The sequence below is a fragment of the Hemitrygon akajei genome, chromosome 18 (assembly GCF_048418815.1).
Source record: "Hemitrygon akajei chromosome 18, sHemAka1.3, whole genome shotgun sequence".
Lineage (NCBI taxonomy): Eukaryota > Metazoa > Chordata > Chondrichthyes > Myliobatiformes > Dasyatidae > Hemitrygon > Hemitrygon akajei.
The window spans coordinates 48,918,046-48,944,643 of record NC_133141.1 but is presented as its reverse complement, the minus strand read 5'-3'; the positions used below and the strand labels follow the sequence as shown (position 1 = coordinate 48,944,643).

General features: G+C 40.9%; 1 protein-coding gene across 15 annotated transcripts in view; it reads left to right on the top strand.

Annotated features, from left to right (window-relative positions):
- The window catches only part of hdac5 (histone deacetylase 5), a 321,402-nt gene that overhangs the window by 212,877 nt on the left and 81,927 nt on the right, over positions 1-26,598 (top strand). For 13 of the 15 annotated variants that reach the window (XR_012102062.1, XM_073071644.1, XM_073071647.1 and 10 more), the window contains 3 exons: positions 1,757-1,901; positions 10,366-10,486; positions 18,847-18,968. Coding sequence is in view for 14 of the 15 variants with exons in the window: in XM_073071644.1 (XP_072927745.1) it covers positions 1,757-1,901; positions 10,366-10,486; positions 18,847-18,968 (388 nt within the window). In the remaining variant the exon portion in view is untranslated. The remainder of the gene's footprint in view (positions 1-1,756; positions 1,902-10,365; positions 10,487-18,846; positions 18,969-26,598) is intronic. The other 2 variants (XM_073071639.1, XM_073071637.1) reach the window with 2 other exon arrangements.

Here is a 26,598-nt window from a genome sequence, read left to right as displayed (position 1 = left end):
GGAACAGGGCTGTGGATTCCAAAACTAGGGGCCATAGATTTAGTGTGAGAAGGGAAAGGGACTTATGGGGCAACTTTTTCACGCAGAGGGGATAAGTATATTGAACAAGCTGCCAAAGACGGTGCTTGAGGAGGTACAGTAGTAGTATTTAAAAAGCACTTGGGTAAGTACAGGTACATGCAAGCTGAATGCAGGAAATTGGGACTAGATGTGTGGGTTCCCTGGTCAGCATGAGCTTGCTGGACTGAAGAGCCAGTATCTATGTGTAGTGTTCTATACATGTTAACTTTTCCAATAGTTGTATTTTTATGTTACCTAAAATAATTTTGATTATATTACTTAAACAATATTTTTTATTTTATTTTAAACATTCACTGTGTGAACTTGTGTGTTATTTTTTCCACTGTTTTTACAGATTTAGGCAAATTCACATTATCGATAAAAGTTGATTGTTCATTAAATTTTATTGTATTATTGATAATCTTGCCATATTTTTTTAAAAGACAATAAAATAAGCTACACTTGAAAAGTGAGCATAGTTTGGTGCACAGGATATTTGGTCAGTTATGCCTGATTACACTTTTTATGGTGGTCAATTTTTAATAGTTTGTTAAGCCCATCACCCCTACTGAGCACTAGGCAGCCGACAGCAGCTTGCCAGAGTCCTCTGTCCTGTGCCAGTCTTTCAAATTATCCACAGGTATGGCCCATCATCTTAGTGTATCCTCCATCTCCCAGGGATGAGATCTTTGGCGTTTCTGTAACTCTGTTTTTTTTATATGGAATGGGGTTGCTAACCCTATGCTGAACCCTCCTCATTTTGCAGCCAGGCTTGGGACCATCCGTGGCAGAGTTACACTTTTCATAATAACATCAAAAATATTTCCAAGACTTTTTCAGGCACTACAGTCTCTCTCCTTTATTCCTTGTGGTCTGAGCTGCAGTAATCTCAATCTGATATTTTAATGCATTTTTGTGAGTTTAATCTATTTAGCAATCTTAAATTTATCAGTTAGGTAGCGTTACCTTTGCCAGGAGTAGAAACATTTTTGTTATAGGTATGAAAACAGTTTTTTTTTAAATTTGGACTTCATGTCTAGTTATAAATATGGTAGCTAGAATAATGAAAGCTCAGTTGGGAATTTTATTTTAAAATGCTGATCTTGGAAAACTGAAATAAAGGCAAAATACTGGAAGCACTTGGTAGGTCAGGCAGCATCCATTGAAAGAGAAACCGAGTTATTGTTTCAGGTCTCAGAAATTAATCCTCCACCTCCCCCCCCCCCCCCCCCCAATTGAGTGCTTCCAGCTTTTTCAGTTTTGATTTAAGCCTAATTTTAAAATGGAGTTTGGGCTTCTGTCAGATTAAACTTTGAAGGAAATCCTTTTTACAACTCAATAAGACACTGTGATGTTGGAGAAAATTGGAATATTGTCAGCCATCTCATCCTTTATAGTTGGTATATTCAAAGGTGCAATTGATGAGACTGTATAGTTGATTGCTTCCAGTGCTATGGTATTTATATCCTTGTCAGATAAGCTTGTTGTATAATTACAGTGTTGTGTGGAACATAAATATTTCCTGGGAACAGCTGAGTTTTTCTTGGTAGGCTTCCTTGCAGTTGGACTAGTGAATTATTATTCTACTCTGATGTATTCCAAATAAGTTGGTGGTACTCTATGAATGGCTTGTAAATGGTTATATTAAAGTTGTAATATTTCCTGTTTACCTGGACTTCTATGTCATTTGTGTAAGCAACAACAGGAGATCCTTGCAGTGAAGCGTCAGCAAGAATTGGAACAACAACGCAAGCTTGAACAGCAACGGCTTGAAGAATTGGAGAAACAGAGACTGGAGCAGCAGTTGCTTATGCTTCGGAACAAAGAGAAAGGCAAGGAAAGTAAGGAATCTGTGTGTGAATCTGAGCTTTTGTTCAGATTCCAAAAGCTGCCCCAGTTGAGCTCCCAAGAGTACAGGGAGAAGATCTATGATGCACAAGAGAATTTACTTTGGAGACTAGGATTTATGTTACACTGACGTGGCAGTCTGTGAAACACATTGCTGCTGATTTGAAGCTAAGCAGACAGTTGGGTTTTTCACACAACTTATAAAAAAACATTCTCCCATATTTCAGAAAATAAAACTCAAATTATCTAATAAATTTATTAATATATTTTAAAATGTCAATATATCTTTCTTTATCAAAATTTCCCTTCCTATGAACACCTTCATATTTAGTATTTTGTTGGTGGAATAACCTAGTAGTGCATATTAATAAGACTATAATCAAGTTTGAACAGCAATAACCTGATTTCAATACTTAGGTAGTACCCCTTTCAATTTACCACTAGGAGGTACAAGAGGGCTCTGCAATACCATTTTCTATTGCCATTAGTTCTGCATTCATCCTGATGATGCAAATAAAATATCTTGCAGTGAGGAAATAATAGCTTCTGAGTTTTCAGAACTGAATATTATGTTGTCAGCATTGTATTTTGAACTTCAGAAAGTTTAGTTTAAGAAAAATCTATTTGATATTGCAAGAAGTAATCAAAAAGGAGCAAATTGAACTTTGTTCATTTAAATTTATATTGCTTACATCTATAACCTCACCAATGGGGCATTGTACCCACAGTTAGGTAATCTTTTCAATAGAGTAACATTAATCTAAATAGTTACTGCAAAGGGTTGGTTTCTTCACTGTTCTCATTTGTATAGAATTTAATTTTCTTGATTAAATAAATGGGCATTTTGAATATTATTGTAGCAGCCAATTCTAATCAAACCAAATTGCTGCTGCTGGCGATCCCCATGGATTTGTTATACTTGTATGAAGCGCCCTCAGCTCCAATAATGATTGTTCCAACCATCGAAGATATGTATTTGATCCTTTATTAGCAAACATACAATCTTAAAGCAATGAACCTTAAGTGTAACTGAGCAAAATTAAGCGTAACTTAGCATTCAACAAAAGATATGACATCCGCCGGCCCCCAGCTGCAAACTAACCCGAAAAAAGCCCGAATACGCAACTTATTTCCTTTGCTTTTACCACACCCCCACTCATATGACTAGTTACCATAATAAATGCGCAACACAGAATACAATGCAGATAGAGAACAGATGTGTGGCTGCTACATTCCAGCCTCCTAATGATTGTACGATAATAATTACAGCTACAGGCAACCAAGAAGCAGGAGTCATGAAACCTCAATAGTCACACAAATGTCCTTTTTCTGGTGAGCAGACTATCCTGGATCATGATCTTCTCCCGACAAACCAGCTTGTTCCTCTTGACCTTATTCAGGAAAATTCATTTTGAATGGCTGCTGCCAAATCTCATTCAAGTTCAAAACTGAAATCTTGTTAACTGTCAGCTTTGGCCGAGCATGGTCTCTTCTACCACCGTGGTCTCCTTTCAAAGGTTCATTAACAGTCCAACCCAACATTGTTCTGATTGCATAGGGTCCATCATTAACACTGCAATTCACATGCAATGGCTCCAGTGCTTTTGGCACATTCACCCCTATCAGCAGCTCAATTTCTGAATCAATTTCCAGCAAATGAATATGCTTAAGTGAGACCGTTCCTGAAGATCCCTCTGATGAGGAATGTTCCCTTCATAAACAGGCATACCTATCCCTTCCTGCATGTAGACGTTAGGCAGTTAACAGTAATTTTCATGATCTAAGGCAGCCACTTCCAATCCTGAAACAAGATAGCTACTCACAACCTTCTCTTTACCCAAGGTGCGTAAGAGAACACATGTTCCTTGTCCTGTCAGGTTGAGCTCTTAAGGCTCACTGTTGAGAACACTGCTGTACTTCCTTGACTAAGGAAAGCAGAAATAACCACTGTTACTCTTCTTAGACTTTACCTGAACTGGAATTATAGGAAGTTTAAAATCATGATCACCAGCCTCCCACCCCCCACCTGTAAGGCCATTAGATACTAGGGCATTACTTGCTGCTTCCGTTGATTCTTCTACGGCTTGTTGCGAATTTGAACACTTCTCATAAGCTCCAGGCTCAGTTGCAGCTTCACTTTACACAATAGCCACAGTAGTGACAAAGCTGCTTCCTTTAGCCTTAGAATGAATTTGTGATACAGTTTTGTTCATGGCTTTGCCTACTGCTGGTGGTGTAGCATCATATAAGTTCCCAAACACTTGGTGTGTAACGAACTTTACTTATCTTTCAATAAAATCAATGACATCAGTGAAAGTGACCTTACGGTTGTTCCTCTTTTGCAGTTTACAGACCAGCAACCTCCATTTTTTTCTGCGTTTACAGGGCAATTTGCTTACAACAATCCTCATACTAGCAGGCATGTTCAACTCGCGTTATGACCTGCACATCTTCCATGGCATTGCAACAGCCTCTTTTTTTAAGAAAAACTAATTTTGAAGAGCTTTCACATCTTCTGATTTGTTATGCGGCCAAGAAGGAGCCTTTTCCTTGTAGGCCGCAGCAATTTTGTGCTCATCACCTAAATGTTCCCGCAGAAAAGCTTGGGCCTTTAGATATCCCTGCTCTGGGCTGGCTCACTGGAAACCTTTGACAAGCTCTTTAGCGTAACTTCCAGTGAACTGTTCAAAAAAATAGAGACCATAATTGTCAGTCTTGCCTTCAGTGCTATTCTTGAAACCCCTCAAAGTGAATGATACTGCAATGGATCACAATCAAAGATTTAAATCTCTCTCTTTGGCAGAGATTCAATGTGCTGTTATTGCTTCACTATGCTTGTTATTTCCTTTTGTGTCCTTATGGTCTTAGACTTCTATCATCTGCAACACAAGTGTCACTATATTGTAAATGAATGTCCTCAGAAGCCCCTTGTGCTATTGGATATGGCATAGATTCAAAGTGCCTCCTTGGTGCAGGCTGAGAGTGAACGTCCACATTGATATCACGTATGTTGCGCTGTTTCTGTGCCATGTCAACATGGTCGGCTGGTGGCGCAGTGACATCAACGCTGGACTGCAGAACGGAGGATCCCAGGTTCTAATCCAGTTGGGCTGTTCCCGAGTACGCCTTTCCATCTGTGTCGGGTTGAGTGTTGAGCTCGCAACTCGACCTCGTAAAATAAAGAAAAATACTGCAAAATGTCTGTGTGAGGAGTGGCACGCCACACAGTCTTTCGTTCCGTGCCTTGTAAGGCATGAAAATGCCCAACGCTGGCCTCTCAGGCCTGAGTCGACGCCATCATCAACATAGGAATTCACACCATAGAACTGTCCTGCTGGAGCATGTTTAGCACCCACAGCATTTAAAGCCCTTTGCACTTTAGCTCCGGCCATCTTGGATGGAATTTCTTCCTGCAGCTTAAGCTGCTCCATTTTTATCTGAAGCTGTTCTTCCATCTGCTCCTGGCTTCTCCAAAGCTGTTCTGCCTTTTCTTCCTGGCTTCTCCAAAGCTGTTCTGCCTTTTCTTCCTGGCTTCTCCAAAGCTGTTTTGCCTTTTCTTCCTGGTTTCTCCAAAGCTGTTCCATCGTTTCGTCCGAAGCGTGTTTATCCCTCAATATTTGTTGTCTTGCGCATAACTCAGCTAAATCAGCCTCCATTCTAATGCATGCCAGGGAGGTATCAGGCGCATGGGTCGCTCTGCTAGCAAAAGAGCCTGCTGCACGCACATTAGATGCGCTGTCTTCAGAGTGTACTTGATCCTGAAAGTCATCAGCCTTATGCGTAGTGACAGCATGCTCTGTGGCTTTATAAATATTTTCATTTCCTCCAGTAATTTGACCTTCAACATCCCATGCTTGTTTCAACCATTGTTCAGCCTCTGCTGTGGCTATTATTAAGCGTATCAATGTTTACATAGCTTTCGGTTTATTATCTTGCTCAGAGATATGCATTAAAGACAACAACAAGTTATATCACTTAGAAACATCTTCATGAATATTTTTAAATCATCCAAATGACACTGCACTTGTGAAATATCTTGCTCTACATGTAAAAAGTTTCTAATTAATGATATTAAATCTTTAATCTTTTTAACAGTTTTATTATACTCCTCTCAAAAGTTGTCAATTCTAGTGATCAAAGCTTTCCCAGTAAGTTGTATTTCTGTCTTAGTCCTGACTTCAAGTTCACTGCTACCAGCTTGACTCATGTTGTTTTCCAAGTGCACAAAGCAGACAAAGCAATGGCAATTCAATTCAGATGTCAGCAATCAAAATAGTTGAGCATTTCAACAGAACCAAGTGCCGAACACTAAGGCAAACACCACACTATAAAGCTTAGGCTCCCCAATTGGACAGGCAGCACAGATCAGTCAAAACTGTGGTCCAAACCCAAACACACAACATGAATCAACAAAATGTCTTTGCTTGCCACAAGCTGCTCCTAGTTTCAGTGCTTCTAATTTCAGAGATAAATCTGAATGCTGATGTTCTTTTGGTATAATTGTCTAAATCTTTTGTTGACAGAATGTAGTGGCCAATTCTAACCAAACCAAATTGCTGCTGCTGGCAACCCCCATGGATTTGTTATACTTGTATCATGCTCCCTCAGCCCTAATAATTGTTCCAAAAGTCAAAAATATGTATTTGATCCTTTATTAGCAATTTGGCAAACATGCAATCTTGAATCAATGAAACATAAACACAATTAAACGTAATTGAGCATTCAACAAAAGATGTGCCATCCTTCGGCCCCCAGCTGCAAACTGCCCCAAATATAACACAAATACGTAACTCACACAAAATGTTGGTGGAACGCAGCAGGTCAGGCAGCATCTATAGGGAGAAGTGCTGTCTACGTTTCGGGCTGAGACCCTTCATCGGGACTAACTGAAAGGAAAGATGGTAAGAAATTTGAAAGTAGGAGGGGGAGGGGAAAATGCGAAATGATAGAAGACCGGAGGGGGTGGGGTGAAGCTGAGAGCCGGAAAGGTGATTGGCAAAAGGGATACAGAACTGGAGAAGGGAAAGGATCATGGGACAGGAAGCGTAGGGAGAAAGAAAGGGGGAGGGGAGCACCAGAGGGAGATGGAGAACAGGCAGAGTGATGGGCAGAAAGAGAGAAAAAATAAATGGAGGGGGGAGAAAAGCTAAATATGTCAGGGATGGGGTAAGAAGGGGAAGAGCGGCATTAACGGAAGTTAGAGAAGTCAATGTTCATGCCATCAGGATGGAGGCTACCCAGCCGGTATATAAGGTGTTGTTCCTCCAACCTGAGTGTGGCTTCATCTTGACAGTAGAGGAGGTCCTGGATAGACATATCAGAATGGGAACGGGACGTGGAATTAAAATGTGTGGCCACTGGGAGATCCTGCTTTCTCTGGCGAACAGAACGTAGGTGTTCAGCGAAACGGTCTCCCAGTCTGCATCAGGTCTCACCAATATATAGAAGGCTGCACTGGGAGCACCAGATGCAGTATACCACACCAGCTGACTCACAGGTGAAGTGTCGCCTCACCTGGAAGGACTGTCTGGGGCCCTGAATGGTGGTGAGGGAGGAAGTGTAAGGGCAGGTGTAGCATTTGTTCCGCTTGCAAGGATAAGTGCCAGGAGGGAGATCGGTGGGAAGGGATGGGGGGGGGGGATGAATGGACAAGGGAATTGCGTAGGGAGAGATCCCTGCGGAAAGCAGAAAGAGGGGGGAGGGAAAGATGTGCTTGGCAGTGGGATCCTGTTGGAGGTGGCAGAAGTTAGGGAGAATTATACGTCGGACCCAGAGGCTGGTAGGGTGGTAGGTGAGGACAAGGAGAACCCTATCCCGAGTGGGGTGGTGGGCGGATGGGGTGAGGGCAGATGTACGGGAAATGGGAGAGATGGGTTTGAGAGCTCAGTTGATAGTGGAAGAAGGGAAGCCCCTTTGTTTAAAAAAGGAAGACATCTCCTTCGTCCTGGAATGAAAAGCCTCATCCTGAGAGAAGATGCGGCGGAGACGGAGGAATTGTGAGAAGAGGATAGCATTTTTGCAAGAGACAGGGTGGGAAGAGGAATAGTCCAGGTAGCTGTGAGAGTCTGTAGGCTTATAGTAGATATCAGTAGATAAGCTGTCTCCAGAGATGGAGACAGAAAGATCAAGAAAGGGGAGGGAGGTGTCAGAAATGGACCAGGTAAATTTGCGGGCAGAGTGAAAGTTGGAGGCAAAGTTAATGAAGTCAACGAGCTCAGCATGCGTGCAGGAGGCAGCGCCAATGCAGTCGTGGATGTAGCGAATGAAAATAGGGGGATGGATACACGTATAGGCTTGGAACATGGACTGTTCCACAAAGCCAACAAAAAGGCAGGCATAGCTAGGACCCATGCGGGTGCCCATGGCTACTCCTTTGGTTTGGAGGAAGTGGGAGAAGTCAAAGGAGAAATTATTGAGGGTAAGAACTAATTCCACTAGACGGAGGAGAGCGGTGGTAGAGGGGAATTGGTTAGGTCTGGAATCCAAAAGGAAGCAGAGAGCTTTGAGACCTTCCTGGTGGGGGATGGAGGTATATAGGGACTGGACATCCAAGGTGAAAATAAGGCAGTGGGGGCCAGGGAACTTAAAATCATTGAAAAAATTCAAAGCGTGAGAAGTGTCTCACGCTTTTTTCTCTCTTTCTGCCCATCACTCTTACCTGTTCTCCATCTCCCTCTGGTGCTCCCCTCCCCCATTCTTTCTCCTTAGGCCTTCCGTCCCATGATCCTTTCCCTTCTCTAGCTCTGTATCCCTTTTGCCAATCACCTTTCTGGCTCTCAGCTTCACCCCACACCCTCCGGTCTTCTGCTATCATTTTGCATTTTCCCCTCCCCCTCCTACTTTCATATCTCTTACTATCTTTTTTTTCAGTTAGTCCTGACGAAGGGTCTCGGCCCGAAACGTCGACAGAGCTTCTCCCTATAGATGCTGCCTGACCTGCTGTGTTCCACCAGCATTTTGTGTGCATTGCTTGAATTTCCAGCATCTGCAGATATCCTCGTGTTTGACAAATACATAACTTATTCCTCTTGCTTTTACCATGCCCCCACTCGTGACGAGCTACCATAATAAACATAATAAACACGAAACACAGAATACAATATGCTTTATATTTTTTGAAAAAAAATTGACTAATTTTCTATATCAAGACCACATTTTGCTGGTTAGAATGTTCAATGTAGTATCATTATTTTTTTATTTTATGTTATTTGTTGCCCTATTCTATAATTTTGGTACAGTTTGGTAAATGATAGTTCTCAAAAGCATGTAAACGTTAAGCATTAAGCAACTAAACTAATAGAAACACTTAAGGCTAAAGATGCCGTAATCTGGATCAAAAAGCAAACCAAGAAATTCAGTAAGTTAGGATGCGTCTGTGGAGGTAAAGAGATAGTTGATGTTTTGGTTCAAGATAAAGCATCAGATTGAATCTGTGGAGAGAAGATTACCAGTACAAAATGGCATGTGGTAGGTGGAACTAGGTAAGGAGGGGGAATGTTGACAGGTGGAGCCAAATGCAGGTGTAGATGGGATATAGTTAGGAGACAACAGCTAGTGGGCAATAAGTTCAAAGTAGATTTATTATCAAAGTATGTATATGTCACTATATACAACCCTGAGATTCATTTTCTTGCAAACGTACACAAAAAAATCCATCATATAATAACAACCAGAATAGAATCAATGAAAGACCACACCAATTTGGACTTTCAAACCAGTGTGCAAAAGACAACAAGCTGTGCAAATAGAAGAAGAAAGGAATAATAACAATAAGTAAATAAGCAATAAATATCAAGAGCATGAGATGATGGGTCCTCAAAAGTGAGTCCATAGGTTGTGGGAACATTTCAATGATGGGGTAAGAGAAGCTGAGCGAAGTTTATACCCTTGGATCAAGAGCCTAATGGTTGAGGGCTAATAACTGATCCTGAACCTGGTGGTGTGAGGTCTGAGGCTCCTGTGCCACGTTCCTGATGGCAGCAGTGAAAAGAGAACATGTCCTGGGTTGTGAGGGGTCCCTGATGATGGATCTGCTTTCCTCAACAACGCTTCATTTAGATGTGCTCACTGGTAGAGAGGGCTTTACCTGTGATGCAGCCAGTCAATGTTCTTTCCACTACACATCTACAGACGTTTGTCAGAGTTTTAGATGTCATGCCAAATCTTCACAAACTCCTAAAGTAGAGACAGGTAAGGAGAAGGGAAATAAGAGTGGGGCAGAGAGGGAAGGATGGAGCTTGAGACAGAGACTAGAAGGTGGTAAGTGGAGACAAGAGGCTGCAGTTGCTGAACCAAACCAATACAGATTCAAGTTATTACTTTCTGAAACATTCAGATTATGAGGAAGAACAACTGTAAAACTGTGGTACTAAGGACAATACAATTAACTGTTGCTGCTTAAGAAAAAGTATTTGTTATGACTTGTGTATTCTCATATGTTCCCCTTCTACTCTTTAGGTGCAATAGCTAGTACAGAAGTCAAACTAAAACTTCAGGAGTTCCTATTAAGTAAAACAGCTTCAAAGGATTCTATGACCAGTGGACTGAATCATTCCATCCCCCAGCATCCAAAAAACTGGTACTGTATGTGTATTGTACTGTCGGTTATGCATACCTTATATGTGTTAACCACATATACTTTAGTCTTTGGAGTTCAGCGTCATTTTCCACTAAATTTAAATATATCCTGGCAAAGATCTCAAAGAATAATTTATATATTTTTTTTCAAATTGGCTGTTTAGTCCAATGTAACTTTTATGGAATACCACCTCTGAAAGTGATACGACAAAAGGAAGTCAAGTCAAAATCTAATTTTGAGTTTCTGATTAGTACTTAGAGAATAGAGTATTTGAAAAGTACAGCACAGAAACAGGCCCTTTGGCCCACCTAGTCCATGCCAGACCATTTAAACTGCCTACTCCCATTGATCTGCCACAGAACCGTGGCCCTCGATATCTCTACCATCTATGTATCTATCCAAACTTCTTTTAAACACTGAAATCAAGCTTCCATGCACCACTTGCGCTGACATCCCATTCCACACTCTCACGACACTCTGTCAGAAGAAGTTTCCAACCGTATTTCCCTTCAACTTTCCACCTTTCACCTTTAACCCATGACCTCTGGTTGTTGTCCCACTCAACGTCAATGGAAAATGTCTGCTTGCATCTCTGTACTCTTTCAACCTTATTTACATCTTTCCTGCAAATAGATGACCAAAACTGCATACAATACTCCAAATTAGGCCTCACCAATCTCTTGTACAACTTCAACATAACATCCTATCTCTTGCACTCAATACTTCGATTTATGAAGGCCAATGTGCCAAAAGCTTTCTTTGTGGCCCTATCTACCTATGCCACCACTTTCAATGAATTAAGTACTGGTATTCCCAGATCCCTTTGTTCTACTGCAATTCTCACTGCCCTACCGCACACTGTATATGACCTACCCTGACTGGTCCTACCAAAGTGCAACACCTCACACACTTGTCTGCATTAAATTCCATCTGCAAGTAACAACAGACCCAGCACTGATCACTGCAGCACTCCACTATTCACAGGCCTCCAGTCAAAGAGGCAGCAATCTACTACCACTCTCTGTCTCCCCCCCACAAAGCCAATGTCCAGTCCAATTTACTACCTCCTCTTGAATGCCAAGCTACTGAACCTTCTTGTCCAACCTCCTATGTGGGACCAAGTCAAATGCCTTGCTAAAGTCAGTGTAGATAGTATCCACTGCCTTGCTCTCATCAACTTTCCTGGTAACTTCCTCAAAAAAAAACTCCGTAAGATTGGTTAGACATAACCTACCACACACAAAGCCATGTTGACTATTATTAATCCATCTATGTCTATTCAAATACTTATATATACGGTCTGTAGAATAACATCCAATAACTTTGCCACTACTGATGTCAGGCTCACTGACTTATAATTTCCTGGTTTATTTTTAGAGCCTTTCTTGAACAGTGGAACAACATTGTCTATCCTCCAATCTTCTGGTATCTCACCTGTTGCTAAGGATGATTTAAATATCTCGGTTAGGGCCTTGGCAATTTTTGCACTTGCCTCCCGCAGGGTCCAAAGGAACACCTTGTCAGGCCCTGGGGATTTACCCACTCTAATCTGCCTCAGGACAGCAAACACCTCCTCATCTGTAATTTTTATAGCATCCATGAAGTTGATGCAGCTTTTCTCACTTCTATAGACTCTCTGTCCATCTCCTGAGTAAATGCAGATGGAAACGTTTATTTAAAATCTCCCCCATCTCTTTTGGCTCCACACATGGATTACCATTCTGATCTTCCAAGGGACGAATTTTGTCCCTTGTAATCTCTTTGCTCTTAACATATCTGTAGAATCCCTGAGAATTCTCCTTCACCTTGTCTGTGAGGGCAACCTCGTGCCTCTTTTAGCCTTCCTGATTTCTTTCTCAAATGTTCTCTTGCATTTCTTATACTCCATATGCACCTCATTTGTTCCTACCTGCTTATACCTGCTATGCACGTCTTTTTTTTTCTTAATCAGGGCCTCAATATCGCTTGAAAATCAAGGTTCCCTTTGCCTGTTATCTTTACCTTCTATTTTGACAGGCACATACGAGCTTCGTACTTTCAAAATTTCACTTTTGAAAGCCTCCCACCTACCAAGCACACCTTTGCCATAAAACAGCTTGTTCCAATCCACACTTGCCAGATTCTTTCTGATACCATCAAACTTGGCCTTTCTCCAATTTAGAATCGCATTCTGCGGACTAGACCTATCATTTTGCATACTTACTTTGAAACCTATGGTATTGTGATTACTAGATACCAAGTGTTCCACACAAATTTCTGTCATCTGTCCAGTCTCATTCCCTAATAGGAGATCAAATATCAAACACACTCTCGTTAGGACTTCTATGTACTGATTAAGGAAACTTTTCCTGAACACATTTAACAAACTCTGTCCCATCTAGTCCTTTATAGTATAGAAGTCTCAGTCAATATATGGAAAGTTAAAATTGCCTACTACAACAGTGTTATGTTTCTTGCAATGGTCTGTGATCTCTTTACAAATTTTGTTCCTCTAAATCCCTTGAACTGTTGCATGGTCTGTAATATAGCCCCATTCACATGGTCATACCTTTCTTACTCCTCAGTTCCACCCAGAATGCCTCACTAAGACGAGTTCTCCTGCCGTGACATTTTCCCTGACTAATAACGCCACCCCTCCTCCTTTAATCCCTCACACTCTAGTCATTTCTAAAACAACTGAACCCCAGAATATTGAGCTGCCAGTCCTGCCCCTCCTGCAACCAAGTCTCACCAGTGGCTACGGTTTCATAAATCCAGGTGTTGATTCATCCCTGAGCTCATCCGCCTTTCCTACGATACTTCTTGCATTGAAATATATGCAACTCAGGACACTAGTTGCACCATGATCAACATTTTGATTCCTGACTTTTTCTGAGGTGTTAACAACATCTGTCTCCACAATCTCTCTGCTAACTGTTATGGTTTCCATCTCCCTGCAACTCTAGTTTAACCCCCCCCCCCAGAACTAGCAAACCTTCCCACTAGGATATTAGTCCCCTTCCAGTTCAGGTTCTAACTGTCTCTTCTGTACAGGTCCCACCTCCTCCTGGAAGGGAGCCCAATGATCAAAAAATCTTATGCCCTCCCACCTACCCCAACTCCTTAGCCACACGTTAAACTGTATAACCTTCTTAGTTCTAGTCTCACTAGCATGTGGCATGTGCAGAACCTTGTCACTCTTCCTGCGTATGTCATTATGCACCACAACCTCTAGCTGTTTACCCTCCTGCTAAAGAATGCTGAGGGCTTGATTTGTGATGTCGCAGACCCTGGCACTCGGGAGGCAACATACTATCCACAGAACTTCCTTTCCATCCCATAGCTAATGAATCCCCTATCACCACAGTAGTCTCTTCTCCCCACCCCTTCACTTTTGAGTCATAGAGTCAGACTCAGTACCATAAACCTGACCACTCCGACTTCCCTTTGCTAGGTTACCCCTCCCCTAACAACAGTATCCAAAGTGGTATACCTGTTATCAAAGGTGATTGCCCCATGTGTACTCTGCACTGGCTGTTTAAACCCTTTCCCCTTACTGACTGTCACCCAATTTCTCATATCCTGCACCTTGGCTGTAACTACCTCTCTTTATGTCCTATCTATCACAACCTCAGCTTCCCAAATGATCCAGAGTTCATCTAGCTCCATCTCCACTTCCTTAACGCGGAGTGTTGGAAGCTGCAACTGGATGCACTTCTTGCAGGTGTAGTTGACAGGGACACTGGAGGTCTCCCTGACTTCCTACATCCCGCAAGAGGAGCATTCTACTATCCTGCCTGGCATCTTTATTGTTCTAACTGAGCAAATATAAAGAAGGAAGAACAATAAGCTCTACCTACAGCTTTTTTTTGCCTTCTCTCGCTGAAGCCTCAAAGAGCTAAAGCCTCAAATCCCAACTCTTACTCCGCTTGCCCCTGCCTCAGTTTAACTTGTTCTTGCCAATCAATCCTGATCGCAGATTGGCCGCTGCTCAAAGCTCAAAACTGCTGTGAGTTGCTGGCTTTTCTACACATTCAGCAAACCTGAGTGAACTACGTTTTCTCAGGCTTCCGATCTCTCTGATTGAGCACTGCTCAAAGCTCCAACTGCCGTGAGTCGCTGCCTTTTCTACTCAGTTGGTGAACCTGAGTGAACTATGACTTCTTGGGGTTCTGACCTCTCTGATAGGGCGCTGCTCAAAGCTTCTGAATCCTTAGTATAGGAATGGAGAAAATCCACCCAAGAAATATTTAATATTGTTTTCTCTACATAATACAGAAGACTATTTTTGTAACCAGGCTAGACTGGGTGAAATAGGAGAGACGTTTAATACAAGTATTTGGATAGACATGGACTGATTAAGGATAGTCAACATAGCTTTGTGCATGGTAGGTCACGTCTAATCATTCTTATAGTTTTTTGAGGAAGATATCCAAGAAACTTGATGAAGGCAAGACAGTGAATGTTGTCTACATGAACTTCAGCAAGGCATTTGACGAAGTCCCACATGGGAGGATGGTCAAGAAGTTTCAGTCACTCGGTATTCAGGATGAAATAGTAAATTGGATTAGACATTGGGTTTGTGGGAGAAGCCAGAGAGTGGTAGTAGATGGTAGATTCTCTTATTAAAGGCCTGTGACTAGTGGATTGCTGCAGGGATCGGTGCAGGGTGTGTTGTTGTTTGTCATCTATATCAATGATCTGGATGATAATGTAGTTAACTGGATCAGCAAATTTGCGGATGACACCAAGATTGGGGGTGTAATGGACATTGAGGAAGGCTATCGTGGCTTGAAGTGGAATCTGGACCAGCTGAAAAATGGAAGGTGGAATTTAATGCAGACAAGTGCAAGGTGTTGCACTTCAGTAGGGCACTAAGTGTGGTAGAACAAAGAGATCTGGGAATACAGGTCCATAATTCATTGAAAGTGGTGTCACAGGTAGATAGGGTCGTAAAGTAAGCTTTTGACACATTGGCCTTCATAAGTCAAAGTATTGAGTACAGGAGGTAAGATGTTATGTTGAAGTTGTCTAAGACATTGGTGAGGCCTAATTTGGAGTATTGTGTGCAGATTTGGTCACCTACCTAAAGGAAAGATGTAAATAAGATTGAAAGAGTACAGAAAAAATTTACAAGCATGTTGCCGGGACTGGAGGACCTGAGTTATAAGGAAAGATTGAATAGGTTAGAACTTTGTTCTGTGGGACAAAGATGACTGAGAGAAGATTTGATGGAAGTATAGGAAATTATGAGAGGTATAGATAGGGTAAATGCAAACAGGCTTTTTTCCACTGAGGTTGGGTGGATCTAAACCAGAGGTCATGAGTTAAGGGTGAAAGGTGAAAAGTTTAAGAACAACATGAGGGGAGACCTCTTCTTTCAGGGTTGTGAGAGTGTGGAATGAGCTGCTAGCACAAGTGTTGCATGCAAGCTCAATTTCAACATATAAGAGAAGTTTGGATAGGTACATGGATGGTAAGGGTATGGAGGGCTCTGGTCTGTGTGCAGGTCGATGGGAGTAAGCAGTTTAAATGGTTCAGCATGGACTCGTTTCTGTGCTGTACTTTTCTATGACTCCATGACTTCCTTCAATGAAGGATAATAGCAAAATAGCTTCATATAACAAAAATTATTTTTACAATCACTGTTCTAAATTTATAATGGGGATTTTATCAAATATTCAAAGATTCAACATGCATTTATTATCAAAGTATGTATGCAGTATACAAAACAAAAAAACCCATAGAAACATGAAACACCCAACGCGCAAAGAACAAATCGCGCAAACGGCAAAAAACGAGCAAATAATACACAGAATGTTAAACCTCAAACTGCAGAGTCCTTGAAACAGTCTGGGAATGTTCAGTTCAATTTAGTGCTGTTGTTTGTTTTGGTTTTTACGGGCCGCAGAGCCAGTCTGCCCCAATCAAAATCGCACAAAGTAGCAATAAAAAAAAAGGAGTAACCAGAAACACATGTAACATGAACTGCAGTGTCCTCTAAAAGGCAGTCCATTCCACAAACCGCACTGATCAGCCTTAATTAATTTAATTATTTGAATTTAAATTCCCCACTGCCATACTGGGATCAAAATTATGTCTCAGAATCAATGTAATGCTTTGCTGAGATGACTTCTGGATAAAAATTAATTATCTATTTTAGACAGCTTGACTTAACAAAAATCTCAGTGCAAAATTATATGGTGTGATCTAATTACATTATTCTCTTTCAGTGTTTTCACTACATGGGGACCTAATTGCCAAGTAAAAAAGCACAATTAAAATTTCTAATCAGAAGTTCAGAGTTCAAGATTGATACACAAGCTGTTAAATTAGGACGAGATTTTTAAGCATTGTGCATTTAAGTAGAGAGACTTACATTGTTTCTGTGTATAGACTATTTAAAGGCTATGACACAGCAGTTAAATAGATATTCACAGACAGAATCTAAGCTTTACTGTCAATCCAGTACAATAGAATTTAATTCGAAGTTTGTCTTGTGCATTTATTGTCAAAAGTGATTGTGGATTAGATGCTCAACATGTTGAACTGCGTTATTCAAGTAAAGATAACGATGAAACTGTTTCGTACTGTGATCAAATCACAACTTTGGTGCTTGTTCAGTGTTGGTAACTGAGGCATATTCAAAGTAACACTGGTAAGCTTTGGGGATGATGCAGCAAAGTATCGCAGGGTTGAATCCGAGTGTTAAAGATCTGCATCATTTAGGAAGGCTGAAAGAAATCTGAGATTCTTATGCTAAGGGAAGTTCTGCAGTGATATTTTTGAAAAATTATTTTCAATTTCAAGATTAATATAAGGAGTGACCGATTTAAGCTGGTAACAGATATAGCAGTTATTTTCTATTTATCCTTTTAAAGAAATTGGGTTTATTAACTCAACCAGCATTTAAAACCAATCCCTAACTGTCCCAGAACTGCTGATACAATTTCTGCAGGTATTTTAACATCAGAAACATTGGTATGGTCCTTGTTCACATATGTTCCACAATGTTAAGAGTGACAAGCTTTTTTGATGAAGGACAGCAATGAGTCAAATGCATATTAACAGCAGTTATTGTCACTATCTTTTAAGCTAGCTAGGGTGGGTTAGTAAGTTTGCTGATGACACAAAGGTTAGGGGTGTTGTGGATAGTCTGGAGGATTGTCAGAGGTTACAGCAGGACATTGATAAGATGCAGAATTGGGCTGAGAAGTGGCAGATGGAGTTCAACCCAAATAAGTGTGAAGTAGTTCATTTGGTAGGTCAAATATGATGACAGAATATAGTATTAATGGTAAGACTCTTGGCAGTGTTGAGGATCTGAAAGATCTTGGGTCAGTGTCCATAGTGACTGAGTGTCAGTCACTCAGGTTGACTGTGTTGTTAAGAAGGTGTATGGTGTGTTGGCATTCATCAACCATGGGATTGAGTTCAAGAGCTGTGATCTAATATTACAGCTATGTAAGACCTTGGTCAGACTGTACTTGGAGTACCTCACTACAGGAAGAAGGTGGATACTCTATAAAGAGTGCAGAGGAGATTTACAAGCATGTTGCCTGGATTGGAGTGTGTGCCTTATGAAAATAGGTTGAGTGAATTTAGCCTTTTACTGGAGGATAAGAAGTGACCTGATAGAGGTGTATAAGATGATGAGAGGCATTGATCGTGTGGATAGCCAGAGGCTTTTCCCAGGGCTGAAATGTCTTACATGAGAGGGCACAGTTTTAAGGTGCTTGGAAGTAGGTACAGAGTGCATGAAAGGAGTAAGTTTTTCACACAGGGAGTGGTGGGTGTGTGGAATGTACTGCCAGCGATGGTGGTGGAGTCCGATACAATAAGGTCTTTTAAGCGACTCTTATATGGGTACATGGAGCTCAGAAAAATCGATTAGGGAAATGCAGTAGAGAAATTCTAGGCAGTTTCTAGAGTAGATTACATTGTCAGCACAACATTGTGAGCTGAAGGGCCTGTAATGTTTCTATGTTCTAGCTTTTCACTTCCATATTAACTTAATTATTTGAAATTAAAGCTTTACTTTGAGATAATCCTATCTGTTGTCACCAGGTTATAAGTTAGGCCTCTACAGAGCAGTCTACTAACATGATTGCTTTGTTACTGTACCTCATCATTTCACACATTAATGGTAGAGACAAAAATCCTCGAATCATTTAATTAAATGTTGAAACGAATAAAGTCGGTGTATTTCTGGATGGTTGAACTAAAGTGAGTAAATAAATTGCAAGGAATTATTTTCTTAATAATTGGAAAAATCACGGTTACTTCTGACCGTTATAGTCTTCGTCCACTCCATGTGCACATTAAGTGTGCAATTGGAAGTACCCCATTATAATGTTAAGCTTTTCTTTTATTTCTATCAGGGGAGCCCATCATGCATCACTGGACCAGAGCTCCCCACCCCAGAGTACAACACCTCCCACCTATAAAGTCCCATTGCTGGGATCATATGATGGTAAAGATGACTTTCCACTCCGAAAAACTGGTAAGTAGTCAGCATTTAATAACAATTATTTTCAAAGCAAAGAAAAGTAAATGTCCATTTTACTCAAGTCATAGAAATAATGTTAGTATAATGTTAAACATTGCTGCCCTAAATGCCAGTAATGTAGCAGGCAGTAACTAACTAACATTAAAAGTTAGTTTAAGTCTAAGTCGACTACAATGACAGGGACTTAGGTCTAATCAACATCATGGTTCAGTTGTTTGGTATTTTTATTTACTTGCAAATAAGTGAATTACTTACTTTGTACATCAGTTTAATGAGTTTTCTCATGTATTTGCAGTTGTCAAACAGTAATAAGTGGTTCAGGAAGATATATTTAATCTGTTTATAAATATTTAACCAGCTGTGGTTGCAATTAAGATTACCTTTGAAAATATAGAAAAGCATACAAAATAATTGCAAAGTATCAAAGACCTTAATCTGTAATGTCAGTTCTTTCTATATTGTCTATTCTGCTTGAACTGCTGAGTATTTCCAGCATTTTCTGTTTTTGCTTCAGATTTCCAGCACCTGCATTTTCTTGCAGCAAATGACTGGAGTATTGGAAAGTGCATATTATTACTACTTTCAAATAATGATTTCCTTATTTGTATTTTTTTACCAGGAAAATTGATTTTTTTTCCCCCTGAACTTACCATCACAGTTTGCAAACAAATGCCTTTCTTTGTATTTCAGAAGGATTCTTGTGATGCATCTGTGACTGTAACTATCTGTGTTTTTCATTCCACCACAAAAGGGATTCTGAGGAATCAAAACTAAAAACTGTAGATGGCCGGTTTATCCCATTTTGGAAAGTAAAATAGATTTCCTTCTAGATAACCGAGGAATATCAAGCAAGCCATTGATAAACATCTTTTTTTTTAATTCTTTCATGAGATCTGAGTATTGAATTGACTTTATTTCTTACATCCTTCACATATATGAGGGGTAAAAATCTTTGTTACTTCTCTGTCTAAATGTGGAATGTGCAATCATAGTAATTTATAGTAAATAGAACAGTCAATGTAACATAGAATACACTCAAATCAGCATGAGTTAATCAGTCTGATGGCCTGGTGGAAGAAGCTGTCCCAGAGCCTGTTGGTCCTGGCTTTCATGCTGTGATACCGTTTCCCAGATGGTAGCAGCTGGTATAAAAAGCAAGAGAGCATCTGACCACTAATCTGTCACATTTAATAACTTGGCTGTCATTAAGTCCTGAAGTATAAACATCCTAGAAGTCAATATTGACCAGAATTTCCATTCAACTAGCCTGATAAGCATTTGAGCTACAAGCATTGCTGGTTAGATGCTAGGTACTCTGACAAGTGATTGACCTTCTCGTACCCCAAAGCCGTCCTCTAAATACAAGACACGTCAGAAATGTAATGGAACATTGTCTATTGTCTCTGGATACATGCAGCTGCAAAAGCAAAATAAGCTCAACATCACACAGGACTTAACAGCTCACTTGATGACCACCCCATCTGCTCTACTTAACATTCTTACCCTCCAAGTGCAGAACACACTGGCTATTTGTGCTATCTATAGTATATGTTACTGGGCTAATATGACAGCAGTTCTTTGACCCACGACCCCATTTACCATGGAAGTCGAGAACAGAAGGTGCATGCTGCTTTCCCCTTCAAACTATATGCCATCTTGATATGGAAATGTTGTAGTTACTTCATTATAACTGAATCTAAATCCTAGAACCACCTACCCAGCAACCATTTAGATGTGTCATTAGTAGTGGGCTACAATAGTGGTCAAGGAAGCGACTCACCACCAAGTTCTTAAAGGCAGTCACAGATGGAGAATAAATATTGTCCTTACCAGCTGGAAATATTTTCAGCCTAGTTAACTCTTTTATTCTTCACATTAGTTTATTGGTTAGGCTCAAACTCTAAATAATGTGTCGATAAAGGATGAAGTTATTAGCCTCCCAGAATTTTAACATACTGATAATAAAACAATGCACAAAATTTGCAAGTTAGAATGGTCCATTACTCACAGGGTACATAAAGGTATTGGTGTTCTCAAGTGGTTTCTGCCTTTGATCTTATAATTGATTAAGGATTGGTTAATTGCTCCAATGTATCATATACTTAGATGATGAGCGCTGCAACCACAAGCACCATTGGTGGAGAAAGGGAATGATTAAGACAGCAGATAGATTGCTAATTAAGAGGATGTGGAGCTGCTTGAGTGTTGTTAAAGCTGCACTTATTCAAACAACTGATGAAGCAGTTAAAGGCAGTTCAAACTATTGGTTTTCACAAACATCAAAGGCATTTCATGTTTAAGAAAATCTGTAGCAACTCATTTATTGAACACCAGGGGAGGTAAAAGTCCTTTACGTCATTACCTCATCATATCAGACCAACCTCTTAAAGTGAACCCCAACGCAATATCAGTGGTTGTGAATAATGTTCATTTCCACCAATTACATTACCCTACACAGATCCCTTCAGAATTCACTAAAACCAGCATTGTGTGCCTTTCCGGGGCTCAGGCAAGTCGCCCGACTTGGGTCCTATGCTCATAGGTGGAGGAACGTAAGTGTGTTGACACGCTCATGGTCATGTTGTGACAGCAGGGGCATGGTAGTAGAATCCTCCAAATCTTGGTTGGCCGGTTTAAGGCGATCTACTGAAATGTGTTCAGATTTACCCCTCTTATCTATGATAAAAGTCTTTTCTCTGTGTTCCAAAATGTGAAACAGACCATCATGGCGGATGAAAACAAACTAGGCGAAATGTAGGTCAACAGGAACCCAAGAGTGCTGTACACCATGATGGGAGATAGGAATAGATGCAAAGGAATTGAATTTACTGAGAAGGGTGGAACGCTGTTGAGAGGCTGACCAGACCACTTTAACCCGGACCAAGTCCCATGTGTAACGTTGCCCACTGAAGCAGAGCATCTCCCATCATGTTCTGTAGGTCTGGATCCTGCTGCCATTGGCAGCCTCCAGTGAGGTTTCATTACTCTTTGCCTTCTCATCAATAGGCAATACAGGCAACACACTCACTTGAGCACCCGTGTCACACAGGAAGCATTGCCGTGAAAGGGTGTCCATAATGAATAGTAGGTGTCCCTGGCAGCTGGAACTCATGGTTTTCACAGACCTCTGATGTCCTGATGCCCTGGCACTATTGAAGCTGCAAGGTGGTTGGCACTTCCTAGCATTCATACCAAAGCAAGTATGGTAAAAGCACAGGCCCAGCGATGTCTGTTTCAGCCACGGGCATCCTTATGTTGGGGGACTTGCTGACTGGACTTACTGAGGTAGAGAAAGAACTGGGAATGATGCAGCACTGCCTAGCTTGAGTGTAGACTATCACCCATTTATCAAGTTCCCTATACTCCTCCTCAGGTGCATTAGCGAGGGTTATGCGAACTTGATCAGATATTTGCTGCATGGCGAGTTGTTTAAAAATAAACAAGGATGGTGATTTCCCAGGAGAGAGAGCATGGTAAAAGTCCTTTACATAATTACGTCATCGTGTTAGCCCCACCTCTTAAAGTGAACCTCAATCCAATGTCAGTGGTTGTGAATTCTGTACGTTTCCACCAATTACATTGCCCTGAAAAACTAAAACATTGCCTTGAGATGCTCTTTCTGTGATGCCTTCATACAATTTCAGCTGATTTATAGGTATGAGTCTGATTCTAGTATTTAGTGTTCAGAGACTCCTCCTTTTGATTCTCAATAGCCCGATTTCTACTAACATTCCTTGAGGTTGCTTATGGTGAAATGCCATATTAAATTAAATGAAAAGGCCAGTCATTTTTGCATCACCTGGAACTGTTGTCTTGTTCATGTTTAGACCAAGGTTGTCTAAACTTGAAGTGTCAAGGAAAGTTATCCTTATGAAACCCAAAGTGAGCTTCAGTCATCTTGTTATTCGTACCACTCACCTTACACTGTTGTCGGGTCCTTCGATTATTTTTAGGATTGATTGGGTGATAACTGGCCGGATAAATACATACTGCTTTCAGTGAATAGGGCATACCTGGGCAATTTTTCAGTTTGTCGTGTAAATGTGTCTGTGATGAACACTCTTCAGGGCAACAAACTACATGTTGCCATAGCCCATAGTCTTTGTCATATAGTTGTACTCCATTGTTTCTTGATATCACATTAGACTGATTAGAATTAGATGAAAATGGTTTTTATATATGCAGTTTTAATAAAGTCTAAAAGCATATCCCTGCTGCTTTTTGGTATGCAGAAAGCTGGAAAAATCATTGAAGGTTGAGTGGAAAGTACAAAGTATAGATTTTCCCAATACGTTTGTATGCTTCTTTTCCCTCACACTATTTTGATACTGATCATTCAAATATTTTCAAGGTGCAGTATTGGTATTGATTCATTATTGTCACATGTGCCAAGATACAGTGAAAAGCTTGTCTTGCATACTGTTTAAACAAATCAAATCATTGTATTGTCCATTGAGCTAGAATAAAGTTAATAATAATGCAGTGTAAAGTGTAAAAGCTGCTGAAAATGTGCAGTGCAGGTAAACACTAAGAGTGCAAGATCATAATTAGGTAAATTGTGAGACTCAATCCATCTTATCATTTAAGAGATTTGTTCAAGAATCTGACAGCAGTGGGATAGAAGCTACCCTTAAGTCTGGTGCTTTTCCGGCTTTTATATCTTCTGCCCAATGGGAGAGAGTTGAAGAAAATGTCTGGAGTGGATGGGGTCTTAGATTTTGCTGGCTGCCTTGCTGAGGCAGTGAGAAGTGTGGACAAAATCCACGGAAGGGAGCCTGGTTCCTGTGATCTGCTAGGCTGTGTCCACAACTCTCTGCAGTTTCTTGGGTCACATGTAGACCAGTAGCTCACTGATGTCTTCACAGACATCTTCAACACTTCACTCATCCAGGCTGCTGACCCACATGCTTCAAACCAGTCACCATCATCCCTGTACCTAAGAACTCTACACCCTCAGAGCTAAACAATTACCACCCAGTGGCACTGACGCCAATCATCACGAAGTGCTTTGAATGGCTGGTGATGGCATACATCAACAACTCCATTCCTGCCACACTGGACACTCGCAAATATGCTCACTGACAGAACTGCTCTACGACAGATATCGCAGCATCTGTCACGCACTTGGCCTCGACACACCTAGAAAACAAGGACATTTGCGTCAGAATGCTGTTTCTGGATTTTAGTTCAGCATTCAATACTATTGTCCCACAGACCTTGGTGAACAAACTCCTACTCCTCAGTCTAAATACACCCCTGTGCAATTGGGTATTGGACTGACTAATGAACAGACCTCAGATAGTCAGGGTGCACAACTGTTCCTCCCTCCCCATCATCCTCAACACAGGTGCCCCCCCCCCCCCAGGACTGTGTGCTGAGCCCACTGCTGTACACTCTACTCACACATGATGCATGGCCAAACACCCGAGTAATCACATTGTCAGGTTCGCCAATGGCGGGACTCATCACCAACAATGATGAGAGGGACTACAGAGAGGAGTTGGAAGTGCTCAAGACCCAGTGCCAGGCAAATAACCTCTTCCTCAATGTCTACAAGATAAAGGAGGTAGTTATCAACTTAGGAATTCCGCACCACTTACACCCCTTTTTACATTGCCAGCACAGCAATGGAAACTGCAATCAGTTTCAAACACCTGGGAGTGCACATCTCGCACAACCTCTCATGATCCCAGAACACATCCTACACAATCAGGAAAGCTCACCAATCCCACTTCTTCCTGAGGAGGCTGAAGAGAACTGGACTATGTACATCTATTCTTCCATCCTTCTACAGATGAGCAGTAGAGAGTATCCTCACATACAAGACATACTGTATGTACAGAAAAGGGACTATAACATCATGAAGAATCTCACACACCCTGCTCATGGACTGTTTGTCCCACTCCCATCAGGGATGATCCATGCCAAAATCACTAGACTTAAAAACAGTTACTTTCCCCAAGCAGTAAGACTAATCAACACCTTCACCCACTAACTCATCCTTCCATATTCCCCACCCACCACCACCACCACTACTTTATCAGTTACTGTCAATATCCTTATGTATAGACACTTCTGTACCAAGCATCACTCTATATACTGTACATACACTCCATTTATGTATATAAGCTATCTTATGTATTTATATTTATTGTGTTTTATTTCTGTGCTGCATTTGATCTGGAGTAACAATTATTTTGTTCTCCTTTACACTTGTAATCTGGAAATGACATTAACAATCTTGAATCAAACGTAATTAGCCACATTTATTAATATTTTTATGTGTAGTATATTTCTTTGAGTACTAACAAGAACTTGTAACTCATTGCAATGTATTTTTGGGGCATTAATATGCAGGAATTCCAATAAAAGTGTTTTTAATCAAGTGCTTTTAATTTTCTAAATTGCCCGAAAGCACTCCCAACAGTATTATTAAATAAAAATAGCCATATAAGGATATGTTACAGCACATGACCAAAAGCTTTCATGGGGGAAGGTTCTGAGGTCATCTTTAAGGAAGGGAAAGTGGAGTGGATACTTGCAGAAGAAATGCTTGGAGTTTGGAGTTTCCAACTGGTGGAATGCTTGAAATCATGATGTTCATAAGGTCAGAACAGAGTTATCTTAGAAAATTTCAGGGCTAGAAGCAATTACAGAGATAGAGAGCGACAAAACAGATGGTTGACTAACAATAATGATAACTTTAATATCAGCAGTGTGGGTCAACAAGTAAGAGGTAAGTGAAACTTCACTCAAGTAAGGATTGTCTTAGGTTACAACATGACATTGATAGGTTGCAGAGCTAGGCTGAGAAGTGGCAGATGGAGTTCAATCCAGAAAAGTGTGAAGTGATTCTCTTTAGAAGAACAGACTTGAAGGCAAAATACAGGTTAATGACATGATTCTTAACAGTGTGGACCAACAGCTGGATCTTGAGTTCACATCCATAGATCCCTCAAAGTTGCAGCACAGTTGTTAGGGTGGTTAAGAAGGTGTATGGTATGTTGGCCTTCATTAGTCAGGGGTTGGGTTCAAGAATTGCAAGGTAATGTTGCAGCTCCATAAACCTCTGGTTAGACCACACTTGGAGTATTGTGTTCAGTTCTAGTCATTTCATTATATGGAAGCTTTAGAGAAGGTGCAGAGGAGATTTCCCAGGATGCTGCCTGGATTAGAAAACGTGTCTTGTAGGGATAGGCTGAGCCAGCTTAAGGCTTTTCTCTTTGGAGAGGAGGAGGATGAAAAGTAACTTGATAGAAGTGTACAAGATAATAAGAGACACACGTAGAGTGGACAGCTAGAGACATTTTCCCAGGGCGGAAATGGCTAATACGAGGGGACATAATTTTATGGTATTTGTAGAAAAGTATAGGAGGATGTCAGAGGTAGTTTTTTTAATGTACAGAAAGTGGTAGGTGTTTGAGCACACTGCCGGGGTGCTGGTGGAGACAGATACATTAGGGCCATTTAAGAGACTCTTAGTTAGCCCTCCATTTTTCATTCATCCGTGTGCCTATGTGGGAGGGATGAGTTAAATTTATCTTGGTGTAGATTAAAGGGTTGGCATAACATCATGGGCTGAAAGGCCTATACTGTGCTATACAGTTCTTTATCCCTGCATCAC